Genomic DNA, 17,906 nt, shown 5'->3' with positions numbered 1-17,906 from the left:
ACCAAACCCTGCTGATTTTGTATTTTTTGTAGAGAAGGGGTCTTGCTATGGTGCCCAGGCTGGTCTCGAACTCCTGGGCTCAAGTGATCCTCCCAACTAAGCCTCCCAAGGTGCTGGGACTACAGGTGTAGGCCACCATCCCTAGCCTCATTTTTGCTGTTCCAGTAGTAGGATTCCTTACCTCTTTTTCATGTTCAGTGCTACATGATTTCAAGCACAAGCAGTCCCCCAAAAAATATCCAATTAAGAGCAAAGTAAGCTAGAAAAAAGTTAACACTATCTTAATGGCACCAGCATTTTCGAAACCTAGCCTCAGATAATTCAACTAGGTTAAACTTAAGGAATTTCATCATCATGAAACTTATTTTTAACAAAAAAGGCACAAAAAGCCTAAATGTTACTAACTGTAGACTTAAAGCTAATACACAATGAAATGATCTTACTACTAACAATTGTGTAATACCTGTTTGATGACTCCTCTATTTAATTCTCTTTTCAGTGCTTGTTTAAGGAGATAACCCCTTCTCTCCAGCTCCAGAGAAGGATACTTATGGATGATGTATTTTCGAATAGCAACCACTGATGCACCACTCTTCTGGAAGCATGCCTAGAAAAGATTTATTAAACTAGTTGTTTTTTTTTTATTAGATAGAGCCTGACATATATTTTCAAAATAAATTATTTTGGAAGTGAATTTGATGATAGATGACAAAAACGGTAGGGAAGAATGAACTTCAGAAGACTTCAGTTCATAATGACTACAGAGAAATAACAGAATTACTAAATATTTCTACTACAATTTTAAATTGTTCAAAACAGCCTAAAAGACCATATTGAACACGAACAACATCCTATGTATAATGAAGAACCTCTTTCCATTTTAATTCCATTCTGTATTTAGAAGATGGATCTTTGGCATCAAAATGAGAAAAGCAGAACAAACCTATCACTTACAGGATCACAGATCTGTCCCATTTTAAGGCACGAGCTTAAGGAATGAGCATGTCAGGACATTTCCCTGAAGGCTCTGTATGAATGTCAGCAGAAAGAAGAATCAAAGATAATCTGAATAAGTGGCATAAAAATGGGTTTACAGATGGCAAAGTGCTGAAGGAGAGTTTTGGGTAATAGTGAAGGTGTTCTATTTGAATTTAATGTGCCCTCTTCCATTTCCATCCTATTTTACTTATACTCCATTTGACTAATGCACCTGGAAGAATTAAGTAGCTCATTATGTCACAAAGGCAGCAAATACTTAATTTTTTTCAAATGCTTAAAATTTTGTTTCCCAACTGGTCACTGACTTGAAATCAAATACTTTAAATTTTGAAACACACAAAAGTAGCATCTGTCATTTATCTAATGAGCTAGTCCATCAATTTTGTACTGCCACAGTGTCTATTAAATCAATGTAGCACTTATTCAATGTCATTGGATAAGAACTTCGTTGAATGTTTTTATACATTTTGACAACAAAGAAAAATAACTCACAGGTAGATGGTCCAGAAAAGATTGCACGACACGAAACAAGTTGTATTAATATGGGTCATGTAATTCAAGTCTATGTCTCTGAACTATTAATGACCTACTGAGGTTTACTCCTGATCTTAAAAGAAAACACAGAGCAAAGAAAATCAAGCAGAAAAGAACACTAATGCTGAAACAAATAATCTTTTGCTCCACCAATCCGACAGTGAGATGGTAGTAGACATCATGATTCCTGTTCAATACAGAAAATGGTATCCATGGTCTGAAACAATAATTTGTCATATTGCATGGAATACACATTATCTATATAAAATAAATCATCTCCATAAATATGCACAATTATATTCAAACCATTCTTTAAGCCAAATTGATATTGTTTTAATTTTTTATTTCACTATTTTAAAGTTTCAGCCCTTTTTCCATCCTCACTATGATGCTGCTCCTTCAAACCCAGGCTGAGTGGTCATCAAGTGAAATCCTTGAAGAAAGGCTATGCAAAGAACAGAGATTTCACTACAGTGAGGTAATCTAGACCAATAAAGTTTTCTTAATGTGGTGAGAGCATAAGAAGTCTTGAAGGAGTAAAGGGAGAAGTCTGAAGGCAAATCCTTTTTCCAGTTTATGTGTTAGTGCTATCTTCTCATATTCTGAGAATGACAACCAGGCTGCTCCTTTTCGTACACATCCCCCCTTTTCTGGTTAAAATCATCTGTATCCCTGTCTCCCCAGTCCTGCCTCAGATCCTAACAACAGGGTCCCTGAAAGATGGGTCTGTTCTAACTCCTCTTATCATCTGATCATATGAACTAAACAAGGCAAAATTAAATGAAAAGACTTATACAATAAAGGCAATGTCAAATTAGAAGATAACCTTTAAAAATTAAAATAGGAAAACTACATCTAATGAAAGTCAATGAAATCATAAATCTATGTAAGGAGGATAATTTTTGTAAGCATTTTGGAATGTCTAGGTGATAAAGCAGTGTTTATTAACAGGGTTCAGGTGTGAAAGATAACCACTACCAAGATCAGACACTTAGCTTTAGAAATGAACCTAGAGATATTTTTTAAACAAAAATTCTCAATATTTTTCGGTTACTGAGTTACAATTAGATTTATAAGGGCAAGGACTTTGCTAGCCTTAGTTAATTCACCACTAGCAGGGGCGCCCAACAGAGGAAGGTAGTCCTTAAATGTTTGTTCAATGAATTAACATTTTCAGCCTTCAAATAAAAACTGTACTTAATCGATAAACTGCATTTAAAAATTCTAAAGTTAAAATATTTGCTATATTAAATATAATTTTTTTTAAAAAAATTAAGTGTTCACCAAATGTGATTACATTAGAAAAACATGAACTTATAATGACTTTCCTCTCTTTAAAACTCCTTTAGGAAGCAGAGCAAGATTTATGATGTCTAGACAGATATATGCCATTTTCAAATAAGAAAAAAATGAACATAATAAATCTAAGATGAATTGCTTGAAATAAAAACTTGCCTTAATGGCCTCAGTTAAGATTGCATCCATCTTGGGACGTGGGGAAGAAGCCATCGGTGTTTGTTTCTGGGCCCTGGCTAGCTGGCTGGCAGAAAGGGTAGCCCAGGAAGGAATTGTTTTTTTCACTTTCTTCTCCTTTTCTTTAGACTGATCTTTCTCACTTTAAAACAAAGAATTGTTATTATAGAAGATAAGCTCTCTAGAAAGACGTATAAAGTCAGAAGGAGGAAAAGACCAGGGAGGGATAAAAATTAATGCTTTAATTTATTTACAGGCTAAGATGACATGTACCATAAGCAAAATTTTACAAAATAAATCTTCTTTAAAAACTGGGTACTATAAATGAATTAAAAAGGTATTTTTCTCTTAGCTGCAGGAGAGAGGAGTCACATAAATTAGCACTGGTATAAGGGCTCAGTACATAAGACAAACGAGAATTTTAAAATGCACATTAGTTAACAATTACAACAGATGCAATATGGTATAGTGGAAAAAACTCAAGCTCTTAAAGTCAGAAAACCTTTGTATTTTCACTCAAACATTTACTAGCTAGCTATATGATCTTAGTAAATGATGTGAGTCTTTCTCCTCAGCTATAAAACAGTAATATAGAACCAACTACTTCCCAAGGTGTTGCAAGAATTATAAGAATATGTTTATCAAAACAATTTTGTGAGATTTAAAGCATTATGTAAATTTTATTCTGAGTATATAACAGTACTCTGTGCACCTAATAGGTGCATTAGAACATTTAACAACAGACGATAGGCTGGGTGCAGTGGCTCATGCCTGTAATCCCAGCAATTTAGGAGGCTGAGGAGGGAGGACAGCTTGAGGCCAGGAGTTCAAGCCCAACCTAGACAACATAGTGAGACGCCATCTCTATTAAACACACACACACACACCCACACAAACACACCCACACCCACACACGATAGTTGCTATAAATTCCACAGACCTTAGCTATACTTATGAAACTCAGATAAAGAATACCCTGAAGATTATAGCTAGAAGGTATAGTTATTACTAAGTTATTCTTTTATGGTCATGTGCTGTGTAACAATATTTTGGTCAACAGACCACATATACAATGGTGGTCCCTTAAGATTATAATGGAACCGAAAACCTCCTATTACCTGGTTAACATGATAGCTGTGGTAATATCACAGCGCAACACGTTACTCACTTGTTTGTGGTGACATTGGTGTAAACAAACCTACGGTGCTGCCAGTCATACAAAAATATAGCATATTGGCTGGGCGCGGTGGCTCATGCCTGTAATCCCAGCACTTTGGGAGGCCAAGGTGGGCGGATCACAAGGTCAAAAGATTGAGACCATCCTGGCCAACATGGTGAAACCCCCGTCTCTCCTAAAAATACAAAAATTAGCTAGGTGTGGAGGTGCACGCCTGTAGTCCCAGCTACTTGGCAGGTTGAGGCAGGAGAATCGCTTGAACCTGGGAGGTGGAGGTTGCAGTGAGCCCAGATCGCGCCACTGCACTCCACACTCCAACCTGGGTGACAGAGTGAGACTCCATCTCAAAAAAAAAAAAAAAGCACATTACAATTATACATAATACTTGATAATAAACAGCTATGCTACTAGTTTATGTGTTTACTATACTATACTTTTTATCATTAGAGTATATGTTTTCTACCTACAAAAAAAAAGTTAACTGTAAAACAGCCTCAAGCAGGTCCTTCAGAAGGTATTCCAAAAGACAGCACTGTTATCATAGGAAATAACAGGTCCATGTGTGTTGCTGCCCCTGAAGGCCTTCCAGTGGGACAAGATCTGGAGGTGGAAGACAGTGATATTGATGACCCTGACCTTGTGCAGGCCTAGGTTAAGGTGTATGTTTGTGTCTTAGTTTTGTTTTTTTATAAATATGAGGTCTCACAACGTTGCCCAATCTAGATTCAAATTTCAGGACTCAAAGCAATCCCCCCACCTCAGCTTCCTAAGTAGCTAGGGCTACAGCTGTGCACCATTGCGTCCGGCTTGTGTCTTTGTTTTTGGTAAAGTTTTAAAACTTTTTAAAAATAAAAACTTTTTATTTTTAAAAGTTGCACACAGTAGTCCTAGGCCTTTGCATTCACTTACCACTCACTCACTCACCCAAACAACTTCCAATCCTTTAAGGTCCATTCATGGTAGGTGTCCTACACAGGTATACCATTTTTTATCTTTTATATTATATTTTTACTGTACCTTTTCTATGTTTAAATACACAAATACTTACCGTTGTGTTATAACTGCCTACAGTATTTAGTACAGTAACATGCTGTACAGGTTTGTAGCCTAGAAGCAACAGACTATCCCATAAAGCCTAGGTATGTAGTAGGCTGTACCATGTAGGTTTGTGTAAGTACACTTTATGATGTTGGCACGATGATGAAATCGCCTAAAGATGTATCTCTCAGAATGTATACCCATTGTTAAGCAATGCATGACTATAGTTAAAAGCAATTTCTAACTGTTCTGACCAATTATGAAAAGAGTGGAATGAATACTATCAGCTCTCCTGCAAAAAAAAAAAAAAAAATTAAAAATTAAAAAGTAACTGCCATCACTTTATATAGATACACATCAATAGCAAATTTTACTTTCAGATTCTCCAAGCCAATTATTCAACTGAATACTTCATCAAACATATATAGACTTTTAGGTCACACTACCAATGGCTTGATACAAATCAATGCCTTCTAACATAAGCACACAAAAACAACCCACTCCTGGCACAGAAGTAGGAATAAAATAGTGAAATGTCTTCTAGGTCAGATTTTTATAGTTATGTTTCATTTCTTATTGAAGTCTTGGCCAATGCTTAAAATATCAGATACTCCCACAATAAATTACAAGCTCAAAAACACATTCCAAAGCCAATGACAAAGACTTTTGGATTATTCAAACCATTGTGTTCTGCTAACTACAGCATATTCTAACAGGTCAAACAACTATATAATAAACCTATTTCAAATGGTAATTCTAAAAATTAAATCCAAATAGCAAATACCTAGCATAAACCAATGTTATAACACTTTAAAACAATCTCATCTAAAGTCCTTTTACACATTCTTCAAATATAAATAGCAAGAAGACATAACTCCTTACTCCTTTTTGGTTTCCTCAGAAGACTTATTTTCTTCCTTCTCTTCATTCTCAGGTTCCCCCTTTGGCTGCTCTGCCTCACTCGAAGTAGCAGGTGGAGTTTCATTCTCTTGTTCTTCTACAGTGGAGACAGATTCCTCTGAACTTATGTCTGGTTCTAAAAAATCAGGTGAGCAGAATTGCATAAGCAGATGTATTCCAATCTGAGTCAATAAAAGGTAAAAGCTTATCTTATTAAACGGACCAGCCAAAGTCTCCAATTAACAAATGAATTCTAAAATGAAAATGAATGACCACTAATGCAGTTTTCTTACATTCTTTATGTCACTCAAGTTGCCTGGTCAGGTGGTTATTTATCTATTATTAGAAAAATAGACCAGGAAATTACATAGAAAGGAAAACTCATTTCATCCCAAATAGTTTAATTATTCTACTTTGCAATATTCATGAGACTCATAATTAAGAAACTAGCCATTTTATAATTCAACAGGCAAATCTCAGAGAATAAGTAATTTAAAAACTCATGTATTCTCCAAGAGGAATGACTGAAGCAAGAGTAGAAATATGAGAGGGGAATATGGAGGTCTGCTGCTATTTGTGCCTTTCCTTCACAGCATGTCTCTGAGTAGCTACTATAAAACACAGAACCCCAGGCACTGGTTATGCAGGGACTTCAGAGAACTCCAAAAATAAAAATAAAAATAAAAAAAATAAAAAAATAAAAAAAACATGAAAGAAAAAGGACTCCAGTGGCAAGCATATACTTTAAGCCAAAGTATATGCTTGAAGAATTTGATCATTTAAATTATGTGAACTAATTATTGCAATAATGACGAGGACTTCTTTGTGGCCTTCACATAAAGAGAATTTTATTTATTTATTTATTTATTTTTTGAGACGGAGTCTCGCTCTGTCTCCCAGGCTAGAGTGCTGTGGCGCAATCTTGGCTCACTGCAACTTCCGCCTCCCCAGGTTCAAGCGATTCTCCTGCCTCAGCCTCCCTAGTAGCTGGGACTACAGGTGCGTGCCGCCATGCCCAGCTGATTTTTTGTATTTTTAGTAGTGACAGGGTTTCATTGTGTTAGCCAGGATGGTCTCGATCTCCTGACCTCGTGATCCACCCGCCTCAGCCTCCCAAAATTCTGGGATTACAGGCGTGAGCCACCGCGCCCAGCTATAAAGAGAATTTTAAAATGCCACTTCTTTCTTAAAACCAAATCACATAAGTACAATTCTAACACTTATACTAAGCGAGTGATTTCCATCCTCCTTTGGAATTCTCTGCTTCTAGAATTGTTTCCCATATGCTTAGGATGACAAAGTATTATGGATAGAACTTCACTATAACAATGGTATCTGGGAATAAAGATAATAACTACATTTAGGTTTTCCACAATAAAATGTATTTTTCATCATGATATATCTTTTACTGCCCCTCAACCCAACAATTTGACCTAAATGGCTGCATGGGCAAGAATTTACTATTAGTTAGTCATGTTTATTTACACTTTGTCTTATTCTAAAAAAGATGAAAAGCTAAGAATCATTCAGGGGTTTTACGGTAGTAAGACTTATAAATTTAATTTTACATTATTTTCTCTTCTCAAGAATAACTGCTCAAGAGTTATGGCTTAATAAAGTTCAGTCACTCAACAGATATTGAATATGTATTATGTATAAGACTGTTTCCAACTCATTAAACTACTGTGTTTCTGTGTAAAACGTAGAGTTTACAAAATTTAAAATAAGTGAAGTCTAATTTCTATGTACAAAATACTATGTACAAAATGGGATAGAGAGAAGATTAAACAAACATACAACTTGTGAAGTGACATTGTTTCTTCATAAACTCTTGGTTGAGTTTTCTAATACTTTACATCTGAACCCTCTGGCATGTATTCTGAAAACTGATGTTATTAGTGATTTAGTGGCTTCAGCTGGCTATTAAACATGGATTAAGATGGACCACCAAGTGGCTTATCCCAGTGCTGGACAAGATAACCTATCTTCAACTTACCAGCACCCGTTTACTTTTTTAAATATTTGGATTCCCATGTTTCTTAACTGCCTTAGGCCAGGGTGCCCAAATTGCTTATGGCATTCATCTAAGGATTTAGAGAAAAAATCCAGGTTCAGCCAGAAAAGAGTATATTGACTGGTTATTGATGTCTGCCCTGATGCACCAAGGGATACAGGCAACAAGAATGCATGTATTTTCTACTCCTCTTTTTTTTTTTTTTCTTTTTTTTGGAGACAGTTTCCCTCTGTTGCCCAGGCTGGAATACAATGGCGTGATCTCAGCTCACTGCAACCTCTGCCTCCTGGGCTCAAGCAATTCTTGTGCCTCAGCCTCCTGAGTAGCAGGGATTACAGGCATGCACCACCATGCCCAGATAATGTTTGTAATTTTAGTAGAGATGAGGTTTCACCATGATGGCCAGGCTGGTCTCGAACTCCTGACCTCAGGTGATCTGCCCTCCTTGGCCTCCCAAAGTGCTGGGATTACAGGTGTGAGCCACTGTGCCCGGCCCTCTATTCCTAATACATGCTGGTCAGCAAATAATTGATTCTAACAGCCACAACAGAGGCAGCACAGTGTGCTTATCCCTGAAAAACCTGAGATAAAAGGCAAGAGAGAAAGGAAAAAAGGGAAAAGATAAGGAAAAAAACCAAAAAGATCATGAGACAAAAAATAAAGACGGGAAAAGGAGAAGAGGTGGTTATAGATGCCATAAAGGAGCATTAGTACTCCATGTTGATGGGTCTATGTTTCTTTCCATTTGTTATGCTCCCACCACTGACTGGCCAATCTTTTCTCTACCAATACCTGTTATAGATCAACAGATCACCATTTGCTTCTCTGAAGGCCTCCAGATGATTTCTGGATGAACCTTCCACTGTCTATTCTAAAGGCCCACATTTTCCATTCTCCCACACTGCATTCATCCTCATGACACTTTATGTCCAGAATGCTACTCTCTGGCCATTCCTGTCATCCCCAAACATTTTTGTTTTTAATTCCAACATAACATTTTCACCTTCCAAAAACCTTTATAGAGAAGATGAAACCTTACTTTGCCCTCATGGTCTGGCAATGACATACCAATAGCTACTGATTCTCTCTAAATGTTTCCCCAAAACAGTCAGCCATGAAAAAAAAAAAAAAAACAATTAAGTTCAAAGGAATTTATGGGACACTCCAAATTGCAGTATAACTTTTGATGTTTTAAGCTGTGTCACCGTTTTACTTTACCTGGCTTTTCTTCCTCCCCTTCAGCAAGCTTGCTTTTGGGAGGAGTTTCCCGGGTAGAATTCACAGTTCGACGAATCGGCATGGTGCTATCTTCTACCTTCTAAGAAAAGAGATGGCCATAATCAAACATGCATTAAAAAATTCTCTTTTCTCTCTTTCTCAAAGGGCCTAACTGGGTGTCAGAAGATGTAGGAGAATTCTTCAAGTCGACTCCAGGATCTGATGCAAATTACTTTTAACAAGTTTTTTTTGAAGTGAAATATGATTTTTAAGATACACTTTTTAAAGTATGTTATTTTAGCTTGAATTTCAAATGGAAACACATAATTATAGTTGATTTGCTATAAATTTAGAAGGTTGGAGGTTTTCTCAGGAATTTGAGGGGAAAGGGAAGATGAAAAGAATCTGATTTTGTTTCAAATTCACAACCAAGACTCCCCAAAGTAAGGGAAGGAACATGTACCAAGAAGGACCCAGCAGGGCCTGAAGTCAGGGATTGATCCAAGAGTGAGCTTCAAGAATGTGTCAGCCCCTACCTCACCTAACTTGTCCGCGTGGATCAGCTGAGCTCCTACTATAAGTGGGAGTGCCTTAGGATGGACGAGTTCACCTTGAGACGTATCAGTCGCCATTTTAAATAATTTCTAGGCCCGAGTACAGGTTACACTCTGAAGCCTCTGCTGTTAACCACAAGGATTTTTCCTAATGGTTTCAGTGTGGTGAAGAATCAACCTAAAGCACAGAAAAGACCTGGTGTGAAGATTAACAGAAACAAAACTAAACTAAAACGTCTAAATTTAATACACATCCAAAGGGAAAAAATATAACTATAAAATTTATAGTTAAGTGACAGATGATTTGGTTACTCAGAAAGATAAAACTACCAAAATACATAAAGCAGCAACTAAGACGAATGCATAAGCCACGGCAGCTGTTGCACCTTCCACATGAACAAAGACAACAAGGGCAAGGAAGCTCCTAAGGAACCTAACCCCATCCCCTCCTGCTACCATCAGGAACTTAGAAGGATAGAATAAAGAGACTAAGGAACAGTTAGTCAAATGTTTAGTCAAAGATCAGTTTACCAAGAGAAGGCTTTTGTTGTTACTGTTCTCCAAAGAGTCAGGAAAATTAACTGTAATCTTAAACTCTATCTCTATTAAAGTACTTTTTTTTTTCCTTCTATTAAGGGAAAACACAAGGGGAAAAATACTGCTGAATAACATGACATTCTAATAGCTTCCAGACCCACAGAAGCAAATTTAGACCATCACCTAGGAGAATAAAAGTATGCTTCTAAGACTGTCATATTTTTAATGTAAGGAAAACTAGTACAGAAGAATATAATTAAATATTCAAAGATAAAAACCCATGCAGTCACCCAAGTTTACCTGATCACTAACACCCCCTCTTCCCCAAAAATCTCATCTGAGACTCAATGACATTTTATACAAAAATTCCTCAATATAAAAAAAAAGACCACTTAAGTATTTAGATCTCTGTGCTAATGAACTATTAACAATGAGTAGGGAATGACAGTCATGCAACTTCTACATTAAGGTCTAACCTTGTCTAAGAATTGAAGAGCTTTCAACTTGGCAAGTAACAGTCCCAACCTACAACAACTAGGATAAATCCGGAAGATTGAAACAAAGAGGATGCATTCACACTTATCGGGAAAATATTTTTATGGGAACACCAAGAGCAATACCAGACTTGTCAATTGTCAGTCAGCTGCAAGGAAATCTTTCAGTCAGCTGAAAGAATTCAGTGCAGTGTAACACACTCATACTTAGGGAACCAGAATATCCATTAATATTAAAATTTTTTTTTCTTTTTTTGAGACAGAGTCTTGCTCTGTTGCCCAGGCTGGAGTGCGGTGGCACGATCTCAGCTCGCTGCAACCTCCGCCTCCTTGGTTCAAGCGATTCTCCTGCCTCACCTTCCTGAGTAGCTGGGATTACAGGCATGCGCCACCATGCCCAGCTAATTTTTTATTCTTAGTAGAGATGGGGTTTCACCATGTTGGTCAGGCTGGTCTCGAGCTCCTGATCTCAGATGATCGCGTGCTCGCCTCAGCCTCCCAAAGTGCTGGGATGGCAGGCGTGACCCACCGCACCCGGCCCATTTTTCTTAATAATAAAAAGCCTTATGCAAATCTGCTGGTATTTTTACATGCAAATATGATATGGAAATAAAACAATATCACAATCAGGTTATCCTTAGTAAAGTTATATTGCTAATGAATTTATCTTTCTTAACCCACGATAACACTAGCTAGGCTGAAAATGCTACCGTGAAGTTAACAACCTTCAGGAGTCTCCGTTCATAGGCATCTTTAAAAAAATATTTTCCCATTTGGTGTAGTAGCTCATGCCTGCAACCCCAGCACTTTGGGAGGCAGAGGTGGGAGGATCCCTTGAAGCTAGAAATTCAAAACTAGCCTAGTCAACAGTAGACTTGGTCTTTACCAAAAGTAAATAAATTAAAATTTAAAAACAGGCCAGGTGTGGTGGCTCACACCTGTAATCCCAGCACTTTGGGAGGCTAAGGTAGGAGGTTCACTCGAGCCCAGGAGTTCAAGACCAGCCTGGGCAATACAGACGTTGTCTCTAAAAAAAAATAAAATAAAAATCAGCTGGGAATGGTGGCATGCGCCTGTAGTCCCAGCTACTTGGGAAGCTGAGACTGGCAGGACTGCTTGAGCCCAGAAGGTTTCGGATGCAGTAACCTGAAATCGAGCCACTGCATTCCAGCCTAGGTGACAGAGCAGAGCCTGCCTCAAGAAAAGAAAAAAATAATTTAAAAAAAAACACAAAAGGGCCAGGCATGGTGGCTCACGCCTGTATCTCAGCACTTTGGGAGGCCGAGGCGGATAGATCACAAGGTCAGGAGTTCGAGACCAGCCTGGCCAGTATGGTGAAACCCCGTCTCTACTAAAAATACAAAAATTAGCCGGGTGTGGTGGTGCGCGCCTGTAATCCCAGATACTTGGGAGGCTGAGGCAGAAGAATCACTTGAACCTGTGAGGCGGAGATTGCAGTGAGCCGAGATTGTACCACTGCACTCCAGCCTGGGCGACAGAGCAAGACTCCTTCTCAAAAAAAAGAAAAAAAAAAAAAAAAAAAAAGAAAAAACCCACACACACAAAAGATAAAAAATTAGCTGGTCACTGTGGCACATGCCCGTAGTCCCAGCTACTTGGAAGACTGAGGTGGGAGGACTGCCAGTGTCCAGGAGTTCCAGGCTACAGTGAGCTAGAATTGCACCACGGCACTCCAGTCTGGGTGACAGAGTAAGACCTTGGCTCAATAATAATAATAATAATAAAAGTTGAATGAACAAAGACATCTGGTAGTACTTATGACTACATTCATTATGTGTGAAGAACACTTAAAACCCAGTTATTTGGGATAAATATTAAGAGACGTTAGGGCTGGGTACAGTGGCTCATGCCTGTAATCCCAGCACTTTGGTAGGCTGAGGCAGGGATCACCTGAGGTCAGGAGTTCGAGACCAGCCTGGCCAACATGGTGAAACCCCATCTCTACTAAAAACACAAAAGTTAGCCAGGCGCTGTGGTGTACACCTGTAGTCTCAGCTACTCAGGAGGCTGAGGGAGAAGAATCACTTGAACCTGGGAGGCGGAGGTTGCAGTGACCTGAGATCATGCCACTGCACTCCAAGCCTGGGTGAAGAGTGAGACTCCATCTCAAAAAACAAACAACAACAACAATTTAAAAAAAAAACAAAAAAAAATAGAGATGTTAGTCAGAGCTCTGCATTTCCTTAGTAAAAGCTGTAGAACTTCAAAGGTTCAATCTGTAGTACTTTCTTTAGAATAGTTGGGTTAGTCCCAGCTACTCGGGAGGCTCAGGCAGGAGAATCACTTGAACCCGGGAATCCGAAGTTGCAGTGAGCCGAGATCATGCCACTGCACTCCAGCCTGGGTAACAGTGTGAGACTCTGTCTCAAAAAAAAAAAAAAAAAAAAAAAGATGTTAGCCTCAGCTCTGCATTTCCTTAATAAAAGTCAAAGTCACAGAACTTCAAAGCTTCAATCTGTAGTACCTGCTTTAGAATAGCTGGGTTAATTGGCTATTTAATAAATTCACTGTTCATTACAGAGCTAAGTATATGCAACGTTAACTCACACTGCCTTAACATCACTGTACCTACGTTTTTTGTTTGTTTGTTTGTTTTAAGACATGGTCTCACTCTGATGCTCAGGTTGTAGTATCACAGCTCACTGCAGCCTCAACCTCCCAGGCTCAAACGACTCTCCCACCTTAGTCTCCCTAGTAGCTGGGACTACAGGCACGCACCGCCATGCCTGGTTAATTTTTCTCTTTTTCGTATCAACAGGGTTTTGCCATGTTGCCCAGGCTGGTCACAAACTCCTGGGCTCAAGCGATCCACCTGCCTCGGCCTCTCAACGTGTTGGCATTACAGGTGTAAGCCACTGCATCTGACCCAGCGTACCTATTAACTAAACTTTTTACTATTGCACTCTGAATGATCAAATTTTGAGGCTGCCACACTTGTTCCTGGCAGGGATCTTATCTACCTGGTTCATTTGCTGCATACCTGATGCCTAAGAACATACCAGGCACAGAATAGATGCTCAATTAATATTTGTTAAACTAAAAGATGAACAAATAAAACTTATTTGTGTTTTCCTTTTTTTTTTTTTTTTTTTTTTTTTGAGACCGAGTCTCGCTCTGTCGCCCAGGCTGGAGTGCGGTGGCGCGATCTCGGCTCACTGCAACCTCCCCTCCCGGTTCACGCCATTCTCCTGCCTCAGCCTCCTGAGTAGCTGGGACTACAGGCGTCCGCCACCACACCCGGCTAATTTTTTGTATTTTCAGTAGAGACAGGGTTTCACCGTGTTAGCCAGGATGGTCTCGATCTCCTGACCTCGTGATCCGCCCACCTCAGCCTCCCAAAGGGCTGGGATTACAGGCGTGAGCCACCGTGCCCGGCCTATTCATGTTTTTCATCTTGGTTTTTATATGTGCCAAAAATAAACAGTCGGAGTTTATTTGTGGTTTACATGGTCCTCTTATGAACATCAGCTTGCTTAAACTTAATGTTAGAACAATAACAAATATTTGCTTTTTGTCAAGGGAAATGCTTAAATTAAATCGGTTGTTTATTTTGAGACAGAGTCTCAGGCTGGAGTACAGTGGCATGACCAGGGATCACTGTAGCCTCGATCTCCTGGGCTCAAGCGATCTCCTCCCACCTCAGCCACCTGAGTAGCTGGGACTTCAGGTATGCGCCACCACAGCCCGATAGTTTTTGTATTTTCTGTAGAGACAGGGTTGCCCAAGCTGGTCTCTAACTCCTGGATTCAAGCGATCCTCCTCTTTGGCCTCCCAAAGTGTTAGGATTACAGGTGTGAGCCACCATGCACGGCTTTAAATTATCTGAATGCAAGCAATAAAAAAAAGTATTGTAGAAACAAAAAGCCCCAAATTTCAGTTTTATTTCCTCTACATTAAGAGAAAGCTGTAGAAAAGTGAGGAGTTTAACAACGTATTTCAGTTTACTGATATCCTTGATAATATGCATTTTAGGGAAAGCACTATAATTTCACATTTTACCATAAAATATATGTAATACATGTCATTAGTGATGCGCTGAACACCTCACATTGTTCCCAATCTTAAGTCATTCACTATACTCAGATTTAACGAGTCATGTCACAAAAAGCATGCCTGTAATTTGACTGCTGACACCACTTGTTTTTCATTTTCAAATTTAAGTTATATAAGCAAACATATACTCAGTGTCTGTTTTGGGCATAGATACTAAGGACACTACAGTGTCTCATCTCAATAAAATCACAATCTAACTGGGTAAGGAGTTAAAACTTTCATCCGGAAATGAAGAGTTCAGTATACGTTCTCCACTAACTTCCAGCCCTACAATCTTCCAAGTAAGCTTAAAAACAAAGCCAAAACCAACCAACCCAGCAAACTTTAAAATGTTACTTCTATTTTGAAACAAATTACACTAAACTTTTGAGAAGAGCAATGAAAAATTAAAAAGCTAACAAGTTTTTTGCCTATGTCAGGTTAAACAAAATTAGAGCACCTTTCAAAAATGACACTAGTCACCTCTCATTTCACTCTAAGACAAGACAGCGTGCTCAAAAAGCCCCAGGCGATTTTTAGACGTTATTTCGAATTGGATTCTCACTTTTTAATGCAATGCAAAGTCAGGAAGCACAATAAACAACAGAGAGAACGTGCACGCGGATGCGGCTGCACAGTTCACCCGGTCCGGTCTCCGTACGGGAGACAACTCTTTCTCAAAAAGGTTAAGTGGCTGTCCCCGGTCACAGCTGTTAATTCAGTACCAACCCTCAGATCTGGGGCTCTCACCTCACCACTCCTGCCTCCATCTCTTACAAACGCTCAGATGGGCGACTGTAACTTTCTGACGACCTACCGAGGCACCGCTCTCATTCAAACCCCACCGCCTAAGGTGGCGAGTAACCAGTTCTACGTTTCCCACCGGGGGAGCGAGACTCAAGGCCGCCGTCGCGGAGCAGCAAAGCGACAGCCGACAGCCCCGCCCGCAGAAGGCCGCGGGAAGGACGGCAAGAGCAGCGGAGACAAAGCAGCGAGGCGAGGTAGCTACAGGCCACAGCGGCGAACGCGCACGGCGGGGGAGAGCGCGGGCCGCCAGCGAGGCGGGGAAAGCTCGGACCGCGGACACCGACGGATGAGGCTGGGGCTCGGCGCGGTGACAGTTCGGGGCTCACGCTCGGCAGGGACACCGCGGCGCCCGCCCCGGCGACGGAAGCAGCGGCGGAACGCGAGCCTCGGCGCTCCGCACACTCACCACTGGGAGCTCCGTAATGGCGGCGGCGGGGGCGGAGAACCCGGGGGGCGGGCCCGCCGCAGCCAGTCACCGCCGCCGGCATCTTTCGAACCGGCTCCGAAAACCGCTGAGGGAGTGGGGTGAGGGGAGGGCGCGGGCGGACGCCGGACCGCGGCGGGCCTCGGAGCATGCGCAGCCCTCAGCCAATCGGGGCGGGCAGAGGACGCCGACGCAGGCGCGCTGGGACGCAGGGTCGCACGGCCAGAGAAGAGCTCCCCCTCCTCCCCCAAATCCAAACAAAACAAGGGCGGGAGCGCGCGCGCCGGAGGGCCCCAGAGGAGGAGTCCACCAGAAGGGCAGGGGGCTAGGTCGCAGGAGAGAGGAAGGGAGCGGGGCGGAGCGGCCGGGGAAGGGAGACAAAAGGCGCCACCTCCGGGGACCCGGGCGCCCCGCCCCCTCCTCTCTGGGAGCGGCGTCGGCGCCCCGGGCGAGCGGCCTCCGCCACTCGCCTTCGGGGCCCAGCGAGTCCGCGCCCACTCCCCGGCCGCCTGTTCGGTCCTGCGTTACCTCTGCGTTCGGCCGGTCCTGGCGCCCGCGTCCCGCACGGCCTCTCGGCGCCGCTCCCGCCGCCGCTAGTCGCCTCCGCCACCGCTGTCCTCCAGTCCCAGCCGCCGAGCTCTGCCGCCCCGCCCCCCTACCCGCGGCCCCGCGCGCGCCCCCGCCGGCCCCGCCCCCCGCGCGTGGGGTGCGAGGGGGCGCGCGGGGACGGGCGGACGCCGGCGGAGCGCGGGGCGTCGGCGCGCGTTCCCGGCGCTGCGTGGTGGCGCCCATTGCCTTGGCGTGGCGGGGCGGTGTCGGTTTCCTCGGAGGGGCGCTGCTTTCCCCCGCTAACCTTCGCTTTCTGTGCTCTCCAGGGCAGTCCCTTCTCTTAACTGGGTTTCCGCTTCTGTCACTCGTCCGCCTTTAGCGGGGCTAGCCTTTCCCGCTTCTCAGTTTAGGCGCAGCTCAAGAGCAAACCTTTTTTTGAAGACCGTAGAATTGGAAAATTAGAGAGCGGAGAATTCACTGCCTCGCACTCGCTCCCATTAAGTCTCCAGACGGTACAGGGCAGAGTAGTGACTCGGGACTCAGAACTGAAAAGTTGAAACGGGCTTTCCGGCCTCCCTAATCCTCACATGCAAGGAGAGTTCCCCAGAATGAAAACCCTGAGATTAGAAGACGGGATTCCCTTTGAATTGTCATATTACGTTGCTATCAGCGTACTTAAGCAACGTACATACGAAGGAAAAGTACAGCTCTTCAAAGCTAGTTTGGAAAGATTGTTTTTAAAGTTGCAGGTGTTGGGGGACAGGGGAGGGACTGGGTAATAAGTGTAAGGAAATACCAGTAGAATTGTCCCAAGCTTACAGTGGATGACCAGTACTCAAACGTATGTGCCAAGGTTTATAAAGACTTATGACACCATTTAAGCACTCACCCAGTCGTCTGGCCCTGCCATTAGCATAATTGTCTCACCAGCTTTCCCTGCCACAGCCACCCCACTCTATCGGTTCAAATTTCACAGCCAGCATAAAAAATTCTTTACGAGGTGTGCGTTATCATTCATATCCTGATGGCGTTACCAGTCTTTAGTACTCTGGTGTCATATTCCAGCTGTTCAGAAGGGGTTTCGGTCTTTTATGCCATTCTTCATTCTGCTCACTCCCTTTGTTGTTAACGTTTC

At 41.8% G+C, this 17,906-nt stretch overlaps 1 protein-coding gene across 8 annotated transcripts in view; it reads right to left on the bottom strand.

The window, feature by feature from the left end:
• HP1BP3 (heterochromatin protein 1 binding protein 3) overlaps positions 1-16,887 on the bottom strand; it is a 44,886-nt gene extending 27,999 nt beyond the window's left edge. Inside the window, exons 1-6 of one of the 8 annotated variants that reach the window (XM_034957248.3) lie at positions 16,751-16,887; positions 9,890-10,085; positions 9,354-9,453; positions 6,104-6,257; positions 2,989-3,148; positions 464-607 (exon numbers count right to left, since the gene is read on the bottom strand). In XM_034957248.3, coding sequence (XP_034813139.1) covers positions 464-607; positions 2,989-3,148; positions 6,104-6,257; positions 9,354-9,453; positions 9,890-9,985 — 654 coding nt within the window. In that variant the 5' untranslated portion in view covers positions 9,986-10,085; positions 16,751-16,887. Of the gene's footprint in view, positions 1-463; positions 608-2,988; positions 3,149-6,103; positions 6,258-9,353; positions 9,454-9,889; positions 10,086-15,741; positions 16,342-16,750 lie in introns of those variants that run through there. The other 7 variants (XM_034957259.3, XM_034957268.3, XM_008967055.4 and 4 more) reach the window with 7 other exon arrangements.
• Between the last annotated feature and the right edge of the window lie 1,019 nt (positions 16,888-17,906).

The sequence above is a fragment of the Pan paniscus genome, chromosome 1 (assembly GCF_029289425.2).
Source record: "Pan paniscus chromosome 1, NHGRI_mPanPan1-v2.0_pri, whole genome shotgun sequence".
NCBI lineage: Eukaryota > Metazoa > Chordata > Mammalia > Primates > Hominidae > Pan > Pan paniscus.
The sequence above is the reverse complement of the archived record's forward strand: the minus strand, read 5'-3'. Positions and strand labels throughout refer to the sequence as shown.